This window comes from Tenebrio molitor, chromosome 8, assembly GCF_963966145.1.
Source record: "Tenebrio molitor chromosome 8, icTenMoli1.1, whole genome shotgun sequence".
Classification (NCBI taxonomy): domain Eukaryota; kingdom Metazoa; phylum Arthropoda; class Insecta; order Coleoptera; family Tenebrionidae; genus Tenebrio; species Tenebrio molitor.
This window is the reverse complement of record NC_091053.1, coordinates 15,443,816-15,458,940: the sequence shown is the minus strand read 5'-3', so window position 1 is coordinate 15,458,940 and position 15,125 is coordinate 15,443,816. Positions and strand designations below refer to the sequence as shown.

Below are 15,125 nucleotides of genomic sequence, written 5' to 3'. Positions count from 1 at the left end.
TGAAAAAAGTGGTCTTTATCGATAATAGGTTGGTAGCGCTGTCGGTTGACGTTCTGTCAAATCTGGTCAAGTGTCAATCTCAAATTTGTGGTAACTTGATTTTTGGATTATTTGCTGCCGGAATAAACACAATCACCATGGATAACTTAGAGGCAAATATTATGGATAAGTCAATGAGATCTGTCTTCGGTAAATTATTTTTTAAATATTTTTAACATAATCTCTCAAGCGCCCCAATTTTCTAGTGGGGAACATTCCCTATGAGGCCACAGAAGAGAAGCTCAAAGACATATTCGGAGAAGTAGGCCAAGTTTTATCTTTCAAGTGAGGCCCCCATCTTTCCAGTACCCCTTTTGTATCTAGTTTGTTCCAGATTGGTGTTTGATCGTGAAACTGGCAAACCCAAAGGCTATGGTTTTTGCGAATACAGAGACCAAGAAACCGCCCTAAGCGCCATGAGAAACTTGAACGGCTACGAAATCGGAGGGCGCAACCTCCGCGTCGACAACGCGTGTACGGAAAAGTCACGCATGGAGATGCAAAACTTGCTGAACCAACCCCCAGTGGAGAACCCCTATGGTGAGCCAATCCAAGCTGAAAAGGCCCCAGAAGCCATCAGTAAAGCCGTGGCGTCGCTGCCGCCTGAACAGATGTTCGAGTTGATGAAACAGATGAAGCTTTGTATTCAGAATAATCCAACAGAGGCTCGCCAGATGCTCTTGCAGAATCCGCAACTGGCGTACGCGTTGCTCCAGGCGCAGGTTGTAATGAGGATTATCGACCCGATCACGGCTAGTGTAGGTTTATAGTGGAGTCTTTAGAAACTTCTTTCTATTTGTGGGGGGTTTCCAGACACTGCTGCATCCACAGAATCAAGTCCCGTCGACGTTGACGCCCAAAGAGAAGTCGACATCGGGGCCGGTGCCCATCAATAACAATTTTTCGTCGAATCCGACGCCCGTGCAGGCCCCCAGGACCGAATTTCAGCCAGTTCCGGCTCCCGTCATGCATAACAACAGGGACAGGGACAATCCAGTCTTCTCAGGTAAATGTCAAATTGTAATAAGTGACAGTAAGGGTTGCCAACCCTTTTTACGATTGACATTGCTTGAAATTTCTTTAATCATTAATTCATTAAACAAACAATTGTTTATATAAACTTCAAGCTTTTGATAAAGTTAAATTAAAGATACGACACAAATTTTAGAAACAGCTTATTCGTCTGGAATGGTAGTCTTAAGTAAGTTAATCGAGAATTTCATAATTTGGTTGGCAGTACTATCCTTTTGTGATTTTTTTCAAGGTCAAGATGTTGATTTACGCTCGTTGGACCCCAGAGGCGGCTCTGACCCCAGACTGAGCCGCATGGGCGACCAAGACATGAGAACACTACCCGGACAATTGCCCAACCCCCTGCCGCCCCCAATTGTCGAAAAGTAAGTCCCAAAAATGCATTTTTTCGTATTAGGTGTACTAATTAAGTTGGCTTAGCTTTCCCAAGCAAGAACAAAAGATGGAAACGTAAGTGTCCAGCGTTAGTTCCACTTGAAAAACCTTGCCTTGCCTTTTTATTTAATCTTTCTTTCGTTTAGCTTTAACAGAGACCCCCGTGGGCCTTCGGGAAGCTTCCCGTCAGATCCGAGACAACAACAGAGGATCGACCCAAGACAAAAGAATTTACGTAAGTTGAGGTGCGATTGTTGGTGTGAGAGTTAAATTGGCATTTGCAGCCCCACAACAAAATTCGATGCCTCCGCAACCCGTCAGGCCGCCCTCGCAGATGCAAGGAGGGTCGCAGGGCCCCCCGCAAGGAGCTCGTTCCCTTGCCAGCGCAGCTCCAAACATAGGACCCGCGGGAGCGTCGGATCAGGAAAAGGTAGCAGGATCGGAAAGTTGTGTTGCAGGATTACAGTGGGTTTTTGCAGGCGGCGTTGATCATGCAAGTGTTGCAACTGTCAGATGAGCAGATCGCAATGTTGCCACCCGAACAGAGGAACAGTATTCTGGTGTTGAAGGAACAAATCGCCAAGAGTGCTCATCGCTGATCGGTGTGCATAGATGTAGTACCAACCTAAACGATTAAAGTCACTGTGTGTCAGAAGAAATGGTCAAGTGTCTGCATAGTTTCCCCAAATATATTTTTAATTTTCTCTTTACAGTTTACATAAGAATTAAAAAATCTTTAAAATTAATAACATATCAATAACACATTTGCTATTTAATTTTTATGTATACAATAAAAAAGAAGTTGTCAACATGACGAACCGTCAAATAATTTCAACTCTCCTGCCGCGGACGCACCCTAAACGCGAAAATAAATAGGAAGGGAGATGAGCAAAGTTGCACTTGACAGATTTTTTTTTTTGATTTTTCACAAACCACTCGAGCGCGTCAACTACCGAAATTATTGCAAAAAAAAATCATACAACTTTTAATTACAAGTAATATCTACGTGAAACAAGCTAATTTTTAAGTGTGTTAGAAATGAAAAATTTAACTAGTTCGGCACGTTGGTACTTCTTGAATGGACGATCCATCTAGAGCGCTACCTTCGATCTGATAGCCCATACTGGCCAACATCGACTCGAATGGGTCCATGCACATCCTGCGCTGGTTGGTTTCCACCACTGTAGGGATGCCCTTCACGATTCGGCTGTTCATCTTGCCATCCTGCAACGGAAGCATCTTTAGCTGATGCAGAAAACTGCACAATTGACGTTAAAATGACCAACTAGCGCCTAAACGCCATAACTAATGTCAAAATGTCGGGATACCTCCGGACTGGGGGACCATATCTTGACGGCCGTGTCGATGCCACTCGACGCAATGACGCAGGCACTGGGGTGAGGTTGTATGCAGTTAACTATCGAATTGTCGCCGAACAGCGCCCTCACGATCTCCATGCTCCTCTTGTCCCAAATGAAGATGATCCCCTCGTCCGAGCCGGCGCAGATGTAACTGTCATCGTCGCCTGCAACACACACCGATGACTCTCCGCCGACTCTCCCCGCCGTTCTAACCTAAAAAATTCGCCTCTTTTATGTCCGTCGTCGTATTGCAATGCCCCAAGTAGCGCTTCTCGAAATCGAACGAGTCCAGTCGCATCTTCTTCTCGTCGTCGTCGACCTTCTTCACGCCCACCTCGTCCAACTTCGTGTTGGTCTCGAGCGTTTGCAGCTCCTCGACCAGGAACTTGACCTGCGAAGTGTTCTCGCTGTCGGGGAACAGCTTGACGAAGCACTTGAGCCAGGCGTTGGCCTCCTCCTCCCACTTGAGCGCCGCCAACGCTCGGATCAGACCTACGTAGGCCTGCCTGTGGTCCGGCCAGTACTGTATGACGTGAAGGTAGTCGCGAGCGGCGCCGTACAAGTCGCTCATCCTGTAAGAGGGTGTGAGAGAGCGCCACTCGACACGATGACACTCACCATTTTCGTTGATACGATTTCAACGCCCTCTTCATGAAGAAGCAGGCACAGTCTTCGTTCTTCTCGAACAAATCGCTACTTACGCCGTTCACTTCGCAGATGCCGTTCTGAAACGAAATGTATTTAGGTTGGTACCGCGAAAGTAACCAGACGTACAGGTTGACAGCAGCTTTTGTACGTTGAGTGGGGCCTCTGGGGGAGGTACTGCGGTATTTGGAGTTCGTTGACGTGTCGGTTGTTGTTTACGTCGAACAGGTAGATTTGTTCGCCCCCCACGTTCACCAACATTTCGGAACCAGCCGAATTGAAGGCTATGTAAGTGACGGACAGCTTGCTGCTCATGATCCCAGCGTTCTCCCTGGCCAGGTGTCCTGCAGCGTAGTACTGAACGCACTCGCTCTTCTGGGGTTCCGGCGGCGTTTTCTTTGACGAACTGGCCTGCAAACATGAAGAAATGAGACGTTCGATCGACACTCGACATGGTATCAACCATTGACAGTTTGATCATGCGGCGGTCGTACAACCGGACGAAGCAGTCGTTGGCGCCGACCGCGATGTAGTGGGGCTTCGTGGGGTTCACGGCCACACACTTGATCTCCGACTTCTGGCACAAGTTGATCAGAACCTTACTCTGAGTGGGGCACTCGTGCGGTTCTCGCATGTCGTATTGTCTGCCAACGAGATTGTGCAATTGTGCGTACAACAAGACGAGACAACGACTTACATGACTAGACCGTCCTCCCCTGCCGACCAGAAGAGCGTGGGTTGGTCGGGGGCTGTTGCCAGCCGCTTGACGCGCCCTATGTGACATGCACAGTCCAATAACGGCGCACTTTTGTCCAAAGCCCCGGCCACACTTTGCACCACGACTCGACAGTCCCCAGCGGCGGTCGCGATAACATTCTCGTCAGCTAAAAACTACCAAGAGCTCAGTCACGCTCTCGCAACGACCTCAACCTACCTTAACCGAGAATATGTTGCCGATGTGGGGCGTGGGGATCACCTCGATTTGTTTGTGCCTGAAGGGGTCCCACAAGATGACATTGGTGTCATCAGATCCAGACGCTAAATGTCTGAAAAGCGCAGGGTCAGTCGCGCACCGACTTGACTGGCGACACTCACAGTCCGTCCGGGCTCCACTCGAGGCAGTTGACGCAGCCTTGGTGCCCCTCGAGCTCAGCCTCCAGACCTAACCTCTTTATGAAGGTGTCTGAGAATTGAGAGCGCTGTTTCAGGGTTTTGGCCGCGTTCGAGTTGACTTCCCTGCATTGCATCAGCTTTAAAACGTTGCGGTTACTTCGCCATCCTTTTAATTTGCCTTCCATCTGATAACAAACGACTGTTGTGAATCAATCACAACGTGCAAGGTCAACGCTCACCTTTGCCCGATGTCGTGATGCATCATAAATATAAACAGTTGACCAATTTCATGGTAAAATTAGACCTCTTCTGCCACTATAAAAGACTGCGATTATCGTTTTTGAAGGGTGTCAAAAAACTACACTCATTTGTTTTTGTTTATGACATTGTGGGTTTCAGGTGACTTAGTTGGTACAAAGTTCGGTCAACCTTGAGCCAAGAAAATCCCACCAGAGTTCCCCAAATATTTACGGATAGAACAGTTCTACGAAAAAAAAATCATTTTATTTACAAAAACAGATCTGATTGCACTGTAAGCAAGTCGAATAAAGCAGCTGTTCTTTATTGAATAAATAAAATGCTGTACTGTTGGTATCACTTACTGTCATTTCGTTCAAATTTAAAATGTGGATTATTTAAAAACACATTTATCTTTTAATTTATATTCCAATAAAAGTTTTGGACAACGTAAACAGTAATAAAAATACAAAATTAGCGTAACAAAGTGTAAGTAGTTGATATAAAATAACAATAATACAAATAACTGATTAAAAATTTTTTCGAAGAGAGAACACCTAAACCAAAGAGGAACTATTTGGTTCTTTTGTTGTTCACTGTTGGTAGATTTTGGATTGCGTACGGTTGGTACAGCATAAGCGGTCATTCTGCTTCGATGACGATCACGACATGGCCAATTTTTTCAATTTCGCGGGTTTAGTTTGAATTTTCAAATATTTAAATTTTGGCGGAAGACTGGCGATATCTGGGTTATTATTACATACCCCGTCGGAAAAATCTATTAATTTTCTTTCAAATCCTTATCTACATGAGTTGGTATACCTTCTACCTTATAAAAATAGAACAAAATCTTTGAAAAAAATGTCAAGTTTAAAATATACAGAGCAAAATGATTAAAAAAAACAGTGTCCTAAGAGGGCCCTCTTAGTAGTAACCATCAACAAATAACGTGAATCGGAATCGTGGAATTTTTGGAAGAAACCCTCATCAACAACTGCTCCCCCAGCTCCTTGGAAGTTTCGTGCCAGACGCACTTTCCAATAATCGGTACTTCCTCGAGCGGCGCCCTGAAGGCCACCAGTAAAGTCAAACAAGCCCCGTCTTCTCTCTCTCTCGGGTCGTACTCCACCTGCAACACCTTCATCTAGACCCAGTCTGGACTCGTGTCTGAGCAACTCACCGAGAGGACTCCGTGGGGGCGGTGTTGCGCCACCTCCGCTCCGAAGAGGTCCACCATGAACTTCCTCAAAGTCGAGTGGAGACTCTTCCCCGGGTGGACCTCGCACGTGGGGAGATGCCACGACGTCCTTTCGCTTATCAAAACGTGCACCCTGTTCGTCGCCCTCTTCTTTATCACCACCACGAGTCGCAGGAGGAGTTTGGAATGGGGGCGAAGGCACGGCAATTGGTCGCCGTGCCAGCTGTTATCTTTGTTTCGTCGCGCTTCTTTGTACGCTCTGATAACACACGAGAAAAAAAGTCAAGAAAAAGTCAATTGATCGGTCGCGAACATGAGACAGTTTATGAGCGCGAATTCTGTATTTTACGTGAGTTTTGCCAATTTGGGAAGAGAAAAAAATTGATTTGTGTTCTGTCCAGTTACAGAGAGACGTCTACGAGGAGTACGAAGAGTACAAGGATGACTTCAAGCAAGTTATCAAGGAGAGGGAAACGCGCAGGTTGATTTTTCTGCACCAGTCGCCTCAAGTAAACAACGAGATCTATTAAATTGTAGAAAAATTACAACTGCGATTGTTGTAGATTTTCTACAGGGGGTCTCTCGTCCAGTACGTCAAGATGGTGTGCATCGACAGGGGTCTGAGTCACAGTAGTTTGCATCTAGCGGTGTACCTGATGGACTTATTCATGGACAACCACCATGTGATACCAGAGAAGTTGCTTCTAGTGGCTAACGTTTGCCTTATGATATCCGGTTGGTACTCCAAAGTTCGCGTAAGTCTATCCACCCCTAGTAAAAGGACTATCGCGAAATCTTCAACGAAGCAAAGAATAAGACTTGTTTAAAAAAAAACCTTCACAAAAGTGGCGTCAGTGTGGTCCAGTTGATTGACAAAAACTTAATTGTATTCGTAGATATAAAAAATAATCTTTAGTGAGACAAAAACTGCCGTAGAATCGAGGGAAAAAGTACCAAAACAAACTAAAGTGAAAGACAAGAAGAATTTCCAGGAATGTTATAAAAATTAACGATTATATAACGAATCGTTAACTTACAGGTTTAGCTCAAGGAAGTTAAATTCAATTCAATTTACCTTCCTTGCATTAGCTTCGCCAAAACTTATAAGTAGTTCTGACATTTGACAGTTGTGATTTATTTCTACCACGACGGCCTGTTCAAAAGTGTAGTATGAGTAATCCCCGCAGAGCGCTAGTGTACGTGTACGGGCGCTTTTTAGGGATTTTATTCATCTTAAGTTTTTGTTCAAATGACATTTTTAATTTGAAGTCAAAAAACTACTTGCTGCTTTGAAATTAAATTCGTGAATATTTTCCTTATTGTTCGCTGTTTGTGTGTTTAGTGTTGCTATTATTGTTCTTTGTTATATTGCGCACTGATTATTATTTAAGCGTCTTGTGGAGTCCTCATCGGCGGAAAATGGGTCTTTCTCGGAAACATTTTCATAATGCATTTTTAATGAAATGAACAGGGCGGTTATAATAATTAAAATGCATCTTAACAAGAATTTCTTTGCAGCAAAACTCGAAGAGAACGCTTTGAAAATTCCGAAAATCTCCGAACTGAACGCCCTCATCGGCAACAGATACACAACTCTAGACTACACGAATTTGGAAGTTCTTGTAATTCAATTCTTCAACTTCTACCTGAATTTTCCGTGTGCAGTCCATTACGTGTTCTACTACATGCAAGAATTTATCTGTTACGAAGACCTAAAAGGCGACAGAAACGTCAGGACTCTGTTTTACGATCTTTACGACGCCATCACCGTACACCTGGACAGGATCATAGAAGATGTTCACTACATGCAGTGTTACAAACCGTCTGTTTTAGCCGCAGCTGTGATCGCCGCCAGTCGACTAGACATCGGATTGTCTCTGTGGACGCAACAACTAGAAAATCTGACTGAATACACTGAAGAGGACCTGCGAGACGTCGCCCAAATTTTATTGAAGTGGGTAAAAACGAAAATAAAAAGTTGACAGCGCATCCAGGGGGATTTGTTGTAGGAACGACGGTCTTCAGTGTGCCAAGTGCACCCCTCCAAGCATCATAAAGTGTATTGACAGTATGTAATAAAGAGATTTGAGCGAGTACCTGGTTCTGTCGATCAGTTGCGTAATGTCTGTGGCCCTGAGAGTGAGTTCGGCCAAGTTGGCGATCCATTTGGCTTGCAGCGACTCCTTGTCGGCGTTCGCGGGCGTCTTCAACGTGCCCCCGGTCACTCTCCCGGTCAAGACGTACCTGATCCAGGTCCCCCTGGCGCACTCCACCATCAGTAGCGCGGTGCACTCGACGTGCAGCCCCGTCTCTTCCAGGACCTCGCGCTCGCCGGCCGCGCAGATTGTCTCCCCTTGTTCGATCCTGCCGGCGGGCAAGTACCTGCGAAAGCACAAGTCACATCCGCGCGCGTCTCTCGTTTGATAGTCACCATTTGCCGGCGCACGTCTCCTTCGCCTCCTGCATCATCAGGACCTCGTCGTCGTCGTTGATCAGCACCACGGCCACGACGTAGGTGACGGTCTCGTTCACCACCGGCTTGAAGTTGGGGCTCACGGTGGGCTGCACGCCCTGGCTCTCGTAGGCGGCGTTCTGCTCCTCCAGGGAGAAGTCGCAGATGGCTGACTCGTCGCCCTCCAGGGGCTGCGCGTTCAGGACTCGCCCCAAGTTGAGTTCGACCGTGTCGGGCATTTTGAGGTTAGGGCGGTTAACATGAAATTTTGCGCTCGCACACACAGATTTCGATTGATGGGTTCACACGAAATGCAATAACTGTTCGATTTGTGTGGAATGTTAACAGTGACATCACTACTTACTACATTTTCATAACGCACGGTGACATTTCTGGGTTGTACACGGACGATTGCGGCGTTGCCAACTTTTGCAAGAGCGCGACCCAACGAGAAAAGAGGGGACCCCCACGACACGAATTGCGAAGATTCTCAAGTGGTTTGCCACAGGACGTGTGAATTTTCTTTAAAAACATTACAATTATTTCATCTTTTTTGGGTCACGGTTTGAAACAAATGAAGCATCGAACTGTCAATAGTGTCAAAATGGAAACTATTTTCGAAAATTTTATTTAACAGACGAATTTCACAATTGAAACAGTACAAAACGTGTAAAACGTAATTATACACTGTATTAAATGTGAAATGTGTTAACTTGTTGACACTCGTTACATCGTCTCCACCTAACCTCAAATTCTCTGACTCGGTAGTCGGTACTCGGTTGTGGTGTTGAAAACTCCACAAAAGAAGAGTTCCAGGCGTGGGAAATCGGCAAGGAGAAATCGGTGACGATTTGGCAACACTATACCTCGGGCTGCCGCTCTTTTCTGGTTTACGCGTTTATGGTTCTGCAAAAGGCGTAACGGAACTGTTTCGCTCGCAGGTGAATACATTCCAATCTCTAAAACTTGTTTCCGTACCACAGGCACTCCTCTGAATATCAAATAGTTTTATACGTCGATTACACATCCATTTACCTATAGCCGGCGGTTGTGACTCTTAAGTAACAGAAGTATGAGTAAGTCGCTCAAGTTTAAGAAGTAGCATTTTGTAGTGCTCTGGTATGATGTTTTGTGATTTTGTAGTCGCGAAGCGACAGGTGTAACACCTGATTTATGAAAGAAGTCTTCAGTGAGTGTGAAAACTATTCAAGATACGGTAGAGTTCTTTGGGTGTTAATGGCGCTTGAAGAAATCCACATGACCTCTCTAACGCTAAAAGAGAAAAGTACGCACATTTATATCTACAATTTGATTGATAAATGGTGGAGGTGCCAGGATTATTTTATAATTAAAAACAGCGATGTATAAAATTTTTTACGCAGGGCTGCGATTTTTTTTAAGAAAGGGAATCATTTGATATTTTTTTGTTATTCTTGTCAAAAAACCCATAATAAGTTCACCAGCACCCTTCTTTTACCTTTCATTTTCAAGCTATCACAACAAAACTCGCCACAGTTATTATAGACATTTTGACATACTGGCTGATTTTTCAGACTTCGGGTTTCGCTGAAAATTACAGCAATTTTTGATTTTCAAATAGGACACCGAAAAACCGTTCACGATTTTTTTAAATGGACGACAAAATTATTTCTTTCGTTACCTAGAAAGACACGAGAAGATCGATAGATAGATTGTTATGATCGATTGAGGAGCAACAAACAAATTATCTCAAATCGTGCCAGCTCATGTTTTCAAATGTACCTACGAAGGACTTCCTATTTTTTATTTCCTTTTTTTTTTCATATGTGAAAACCAAAACCATTTTTCAAAAATCGTAGGACCTAGCCACGTAGACATTTTTTAAACCCTACAAATTTATTGCGGATTCAACACAATCAACGCATTTCTTAGCAAGAAATCAGTCATTTCGTAAAAACAAATTTGTAATTAATTATTTAAAAAAGAAACTTTCAAAAATCAAAAGACCATCCCCGTATAAGCAACAATTATCCCAGAATAAGTGGTAAAATGGGTTCATTGAAGATATAACATTCATTATTAATACATAGTTAATTAAATTTTAAAACTATACGTATGCATATGAGTCAATCTAAGACGAACTTTTCAATGAAACGAAAGATGAGGTAGCACTTTTGATTTGTTTCCTTTTTTTTATTTTTTTTTTTAGAATTAAATTACTATATTAATAACATAATTACATAAACATTTTTGTTTTATAATACAAAAATTTCCGATAATATTGCGGAATCTGGAAAAGTGCCCCGAATGCTTGCAGCGTTTCCACGATTTAAATTATTTTTCCGGAAATCGTCTTGGAAACAACATTTTCCTGCTTATTTACGCGCAGGAAAATTGAATTTTCCGGACTAGTACTGTAAAGATTTTACAAGACGCAAAATAAATAAATGTTATGAATTAACACTTTTTTTACTTTTCACAACACGCACAAAATTGATGAAATTTTTTCGATGTTGTTTACTTTGTAACTATAGTTGCCAACAAAATTGACAAACTTGATTTTTGTGGAATGTGTAAAAATTTTTTCCAAAATTTGTAAATTTCGTCTTTTTTACGATTTCCAGAAAAATTTAATACAAAACACGTCAGTAAAATCTCTTACTTGACTCGGAGCTTTAAAATACTCGGCACAAAGTGCCTCCTATTTAAATTTTGCTCCTCTTCAGTAATGTGAGATTTTCCTGACTATAAATATTGCAGTGTCGAGTGTTCCTTTAAAAAAAGGGAAACGTAATTTCCTAATAGTATATTAAAAGACAAGTTTCATAAGACCAGTCTTGAAGCACGAATTCAAAATTAAAAAACGAGTGGCCTAACCACGAATTACTTTAAAGAATGAGTGCTTCAAGGTCTTATGAAACGAGTTTTTTATACTATTTTTTGTAATTTGCCCTTTTTAAGCCGTTTTTAAACAAAAATGTTTCCTTTCCTCGATTTAGGGATTTTTGTGGCGGTTGGTAATATCTTAATTTTAAAAGTGAAAATTTGATCAAGTCTCAAAGTCGCCTTTTGTTTTATCCAAATTCTGTCACAAAACACGAATATGGAAGATAATCTTTCATGTACGCCCGCTGAAATACGTGAATTTGCCAAAAATACGGTCGCGAATATGTTGCCTGATAAATCCTGATAAATAATTCTTTGCACATTTTGTAATTTAAACTGACACGCATGACGGATCAAGCTATGCCAACCTAAAAATTTTCGTAAAATGTTCCGTGAAATAATGACTATAAGGACATCCCAGATGATGACGTCGCGTTCGTTAATATGTCTATTAGAAAATCAAAATGGAGGCAAATTACAAAAACGTTGTTTTACCATATGATGAGAACTTGTGTCAAATTCTTGTTACTATGGCGGCCAAAAAATTTTAGCCGTCACTATCTTGACATTCACGTAAAGTGTAAATAAACCTTTAGGAACCGTAACCCCACTTTCGATTCTTGTCATTTTGACATGCGTATTTTTATTCTGACAATCAATTTAAACTGTTTAAAGCTCAGATATTCCAAAAATCCGACATGAATGAACAAAATTAGAGCAGTCGTACATAGATAATCTGAGGTGAACGTTCTGTGTACAGAAAATGCCAAAATAATTTCGAATTTTGAAATTTACCACCCAAAAAATATCAATCATAATCAAGACGGTAATCATAATGACACTAAAGTATGGATTACAAATTCATTTTTGAAATGACAGAAAATGACGGGTAAAATTTGTTGGCCGCCATAGTACATATTTTGAAAATGATTTTTCAACTGTTTCTTTTTTAATTTTGATTAAAGTTAATACTCAGTTTGTAGTAAAATAATATTGTAATCAGAGTGCCGTGACAACTGTCTAAATGTCAATAAATTCGCTCTCTAATAAAAACGCGCCAAATGTTGTTGCAAGTGCTTCACTGCAATCCAATGGTGCTACAGAAGTTAGAAAACGCAAAAAATGGACTATGGAAATGAATATTTTCATTATACGGGAATATTTTCGGATCACGAAACTACAGGATGTTGTGAGTACTTACAGGCTTGATTTATTTAAAGCGTTCCAAAGTAAGTACCCCCAGTTTCCTGTTACTATTCAAAATTTAGCTGACCAGAGGAGAGCCATTATGAAGAAAAACTATATCCCTTAGGCAATTTTAGAAAAGATCAAAAATGATGTAAAGTTAGAATTGTCAATTAATTATTCTGGCAATAATGAAGTTTCTAATAATTTAATCCAAAATTCTGTTGAACCGCAAACTTTACAAAGTTTATCTAATCATAATGACTCTTTCTGTCCAATTCTCGATTCAACAAACAACACCATACAAACAGACATACATAATTTAGACTTGAGTTATAATGATATACCGGGTGTAGAATTGGTTTAGGAGACATAGGATTTTACATGTAAAAATAAAGAGTTTCAATTATTGGCTCCCCTAATAATTTTATGCCAAAATAGTTAAAATGAAAGTTAGAGAGAATTAAAAATGCTGTCTAATTCCACTCTTTGTTTTTTCTAACATCTTGTGGTACTGAAAGAAAAGCAAGAAAAGAGTTAACACAAAAATACTAAAAAGTAGCACTAGCCATGAAATTTGACTTTTAAAATACTATGTATTTGTCAGATGGTTTCTCTATTATTTAATTGTCTTTTAATTTGCCCTTCAAATGAAGTCGTACAGGACTACAGGATGAATGAAAAGGTATCTTCCATTAAATGCTCAAACTTCTCTAAAATTCTTCCAATTGTTTCTGTGGCAGGAATTGATCGGTCTGGAAAACCTGAAGCAAATGTTGCTTGGAAGTTGCTTAAAAAATATCCTCCATAATAACATTTAAAGAAATAAATACAATTTCATGCTTAGTAGTACTTTTTACTGTTTTGTGTCAACTTTTTTCTTGCCTTTCTTTCAGTACCACAAGATGTTAGAAAAAAAGTAAGACTAAAATTAGACAGCAATTTTAATTCTCTCCAACTTTCATTTTAACTATTTTGCCCTAAAATTATTAGGGGAGCCAATAATTGAAACTCTTTACTTTTACATGTAAAATCCTATGTCTCGTAAACCAATTCTACACCCGGTATATGTCATTAATCAAAATTTTTACTACCATCAAAATTTTAAAGAACAAATTGAAGATGAATTCAATAGAACTCTTAACGAATTTGAACACACAGAACCATTTAATAGACCACTATTACCTAAACAACAAAGTTCCAAAAAATTCTTTGCAATGATTGAAATTTTAAATCAATTCATTTTACCTAAATTTGTAAATAACACGACAAGTTTTAAAAAATTACACAGTATTATATATAGTGGAGCTTTAACAATTATCAGATTAAATGGATCAAAAGAAATTGGCCAGACAAATAATATAAAAGCGAAAGAATTACCAAAATGGGAACAAAGACTAAATAAACGTATTAATAATATCAGACGAGATTTAGGTAGAATAACTCAATATTTAAAGGGTATAAATTCTAATCATCTAAATAATTGTATTCAATCCATTTTAAATAACAACCGAATACATTGTTTAAAATATAATGAATATAATAAAACATTAATAGAAATCAAAGACACTTTATTACAGAAGTTAAATATTTATTCTAAACGACTCAAAAGATATAAAAATAATAAACAACGGAAATTTGAAAACAAACTATTTAGAAATAATGAGAAGTTGTTTTACAAAAATTTAACAGATAATAAAACTGAAACTAATAACGGTACACCAAATATAAACGAAATTAAAGAATTCTGGTCAAACATATGGTCAAATGAAGTTCAATTTAATAATCAGGCAGAATGGATTCCTCATTTAGAAAATGATATACCAGATAGTAATAATCGACATCATATTCAAATTAGCCTTGAAATTTTAGTTAAAAATATTAATAGTTCACATAATTGGAAATCCCCTGGAGGTGACCAAATTCATAACTTTTGGTTAAAAAAATTTACTTGTATTCATAAATGCTTACTTGATCACTTTAACGGATTTATTAGGGAACCTAACACATTTCCAGAGTTTTTGGCCCATGGTATAACATATCTGAAACCAAAAGATTCCGATACTAAGAATCCATCAAAATATAGGCCAATCACATGTCTACCTACAATTTATAAAATTATGACATCTTGCATTAAAGTAATAATTTACGACCATTGTCAAAAATTAAATATACTTAATGAAGAACAAAAAGGTTGTGTTAAAGAGTGTTTTGGTTGTAAAGAACAACTCATAATAGATACGGTAATAATGGAATAAGCTAGAAAAAATAATAGAAATATTTATACCGCATTCATAGACTACAAAAAAGCCTATGATTCAGTACCACATTCATGGTTAATTAAAATTCTTAAAATTTATAAAATTAATTTGGATTTGATTAACTTTTTATCTCATGTTATGACATTTTGGAGAACTACTTTAAATTTATCAATAAACAATACTAAATTAAAATCCGAGCCTATTCAAATTAAACGGGGGATTTATCAAGGAGATTCTTTAAGTCCTTTATGGTTTTGTCTAGCCATTAATCCTTTGACAAATCTATTAAATAGCACTGGATATGGTTTCAATATTAGACTTAATAATACCACACTATCCAAATTAAATCACCTTCTTTATAT

The 15,125-nt window shown here is 39.8% G+C and overlaps 4 protein-coding genes across 8 annotated transcripts; 2 read left to right on the top strand and 2 right to left on the bottom strand.

Annotated features, from left to right (window-relative positions):
* Positions 1–27: 27 nt before the first annotated feature.
* On the top strand, positions 28–2,973 carry CstF64 (cleavage stimulation factor subunit 2 CstF64). Of its 5 annotated transcripts, none has more exons than XM_069055352.1 (10): positions 28–189; positions 246–324; positions 374–797; positions 853–1,045; positions 1,208–1,240; positions 1,304–1,436; positions 1,492–1,521; positions 1,593–1,681; positions 1,731–1,876; positions 1,926–2,973. In XM_069055352.1, exons 1-10 carry the CDS (start codon positions 138–140, stop codon positions 2,043–2,045), a joined length of 1,299 nt encoding a protein of 432 aa, XP_068911453.1. In that variant the 5' UTR covers positions 28–137; the 3' UTR covers positions 2,046–2,973. The 5 variants fall into 5 exon arrangements, with proteins under 5 accessions (XP_068911453.1, XP_068911452.1, XP_068911455.1 ...); XM_069055351.1 differs by having other exon boundaries at positions 1,190–1,240; XM_069055354.1 differs by lacking the exon at positions 1,492–1,521 and having other exon boundaries at positions 1,190–1,240.
* Positions 2,116–5,002, bottom strand: LOC138136248 (WD and tetratricopeptide repeats protein 1-like). The gene is made up of 10 exons (XM_069055343.1): positions 4,805–5,002; positions 4,548–4,750; positions 4,387–4,498; positions 4,150–4,343; positions 3,916–4,096; positions 3,582–3,863; positions 3,426–3,532; positions 3,021–3,379; positions 2,775–2,971; positions 2,116–2,670 (listed from the first exon to the last, which is right to left on the bottom strand). Exons 2-10 carry the CDS (start codon positions 4,748–4,750, stop codon positions 2,494–2,496), a joined length of 1,812 nt encoding a protein of 603 aa, XP_068911444.1. The 5' UTR covers positions 4,805–5,002; the 3' UTR covers positions 2,116–2,493.
* A 565-nt stretch (positions 5,003–5,567) lies between these two features.
* On the bottom strand, positions 5,568–8,873 carry LOC138136253 (8-oxo-dGDP phosphatase NUDT18). The gene is made up of 4 exons (XM_069055357.1): positions 8,432–8,873; positions 8,098–8,382; positions 5,983–6,259; positions 5,568–5,931 (listed from the first exon to the last, which is right to left on the bottom strand). Exons 1-4 carry the CDS (start codon positions 8,689–8,691, stop codon positions 5,740–5,742), a joined length of 1,014 nt encoding a protein of 337 aa, XP_068911458.1. The 5' UTR covers positions 8,692–8,873; the 3' UTR covers positions 5,568–5,739.
* On the top strand, positions 6,208–8,094 carry LOC138136255 (cyclin-J-like). The gene is made up of 5 exons (XM_069055359.1): positions 6,208–6,349; positions 6,402–6,509; positions 6,564–6,735; positions 7,519–7,954; positions 8,010–8,094. Exons 1-5 carry the CDS (start codon positions 6,314–6,316, stop codon positions 8,074–8,076), a joined length of 819 nt encoding a protein of 272 aa, XP_068911460.1. The 5' UTR covers positions 6,208–6,313; the 3' UTR covers positions 8,077–8,094.
* Positions 8,874–15,125: the final 6,252 nt, after the last annotated feature.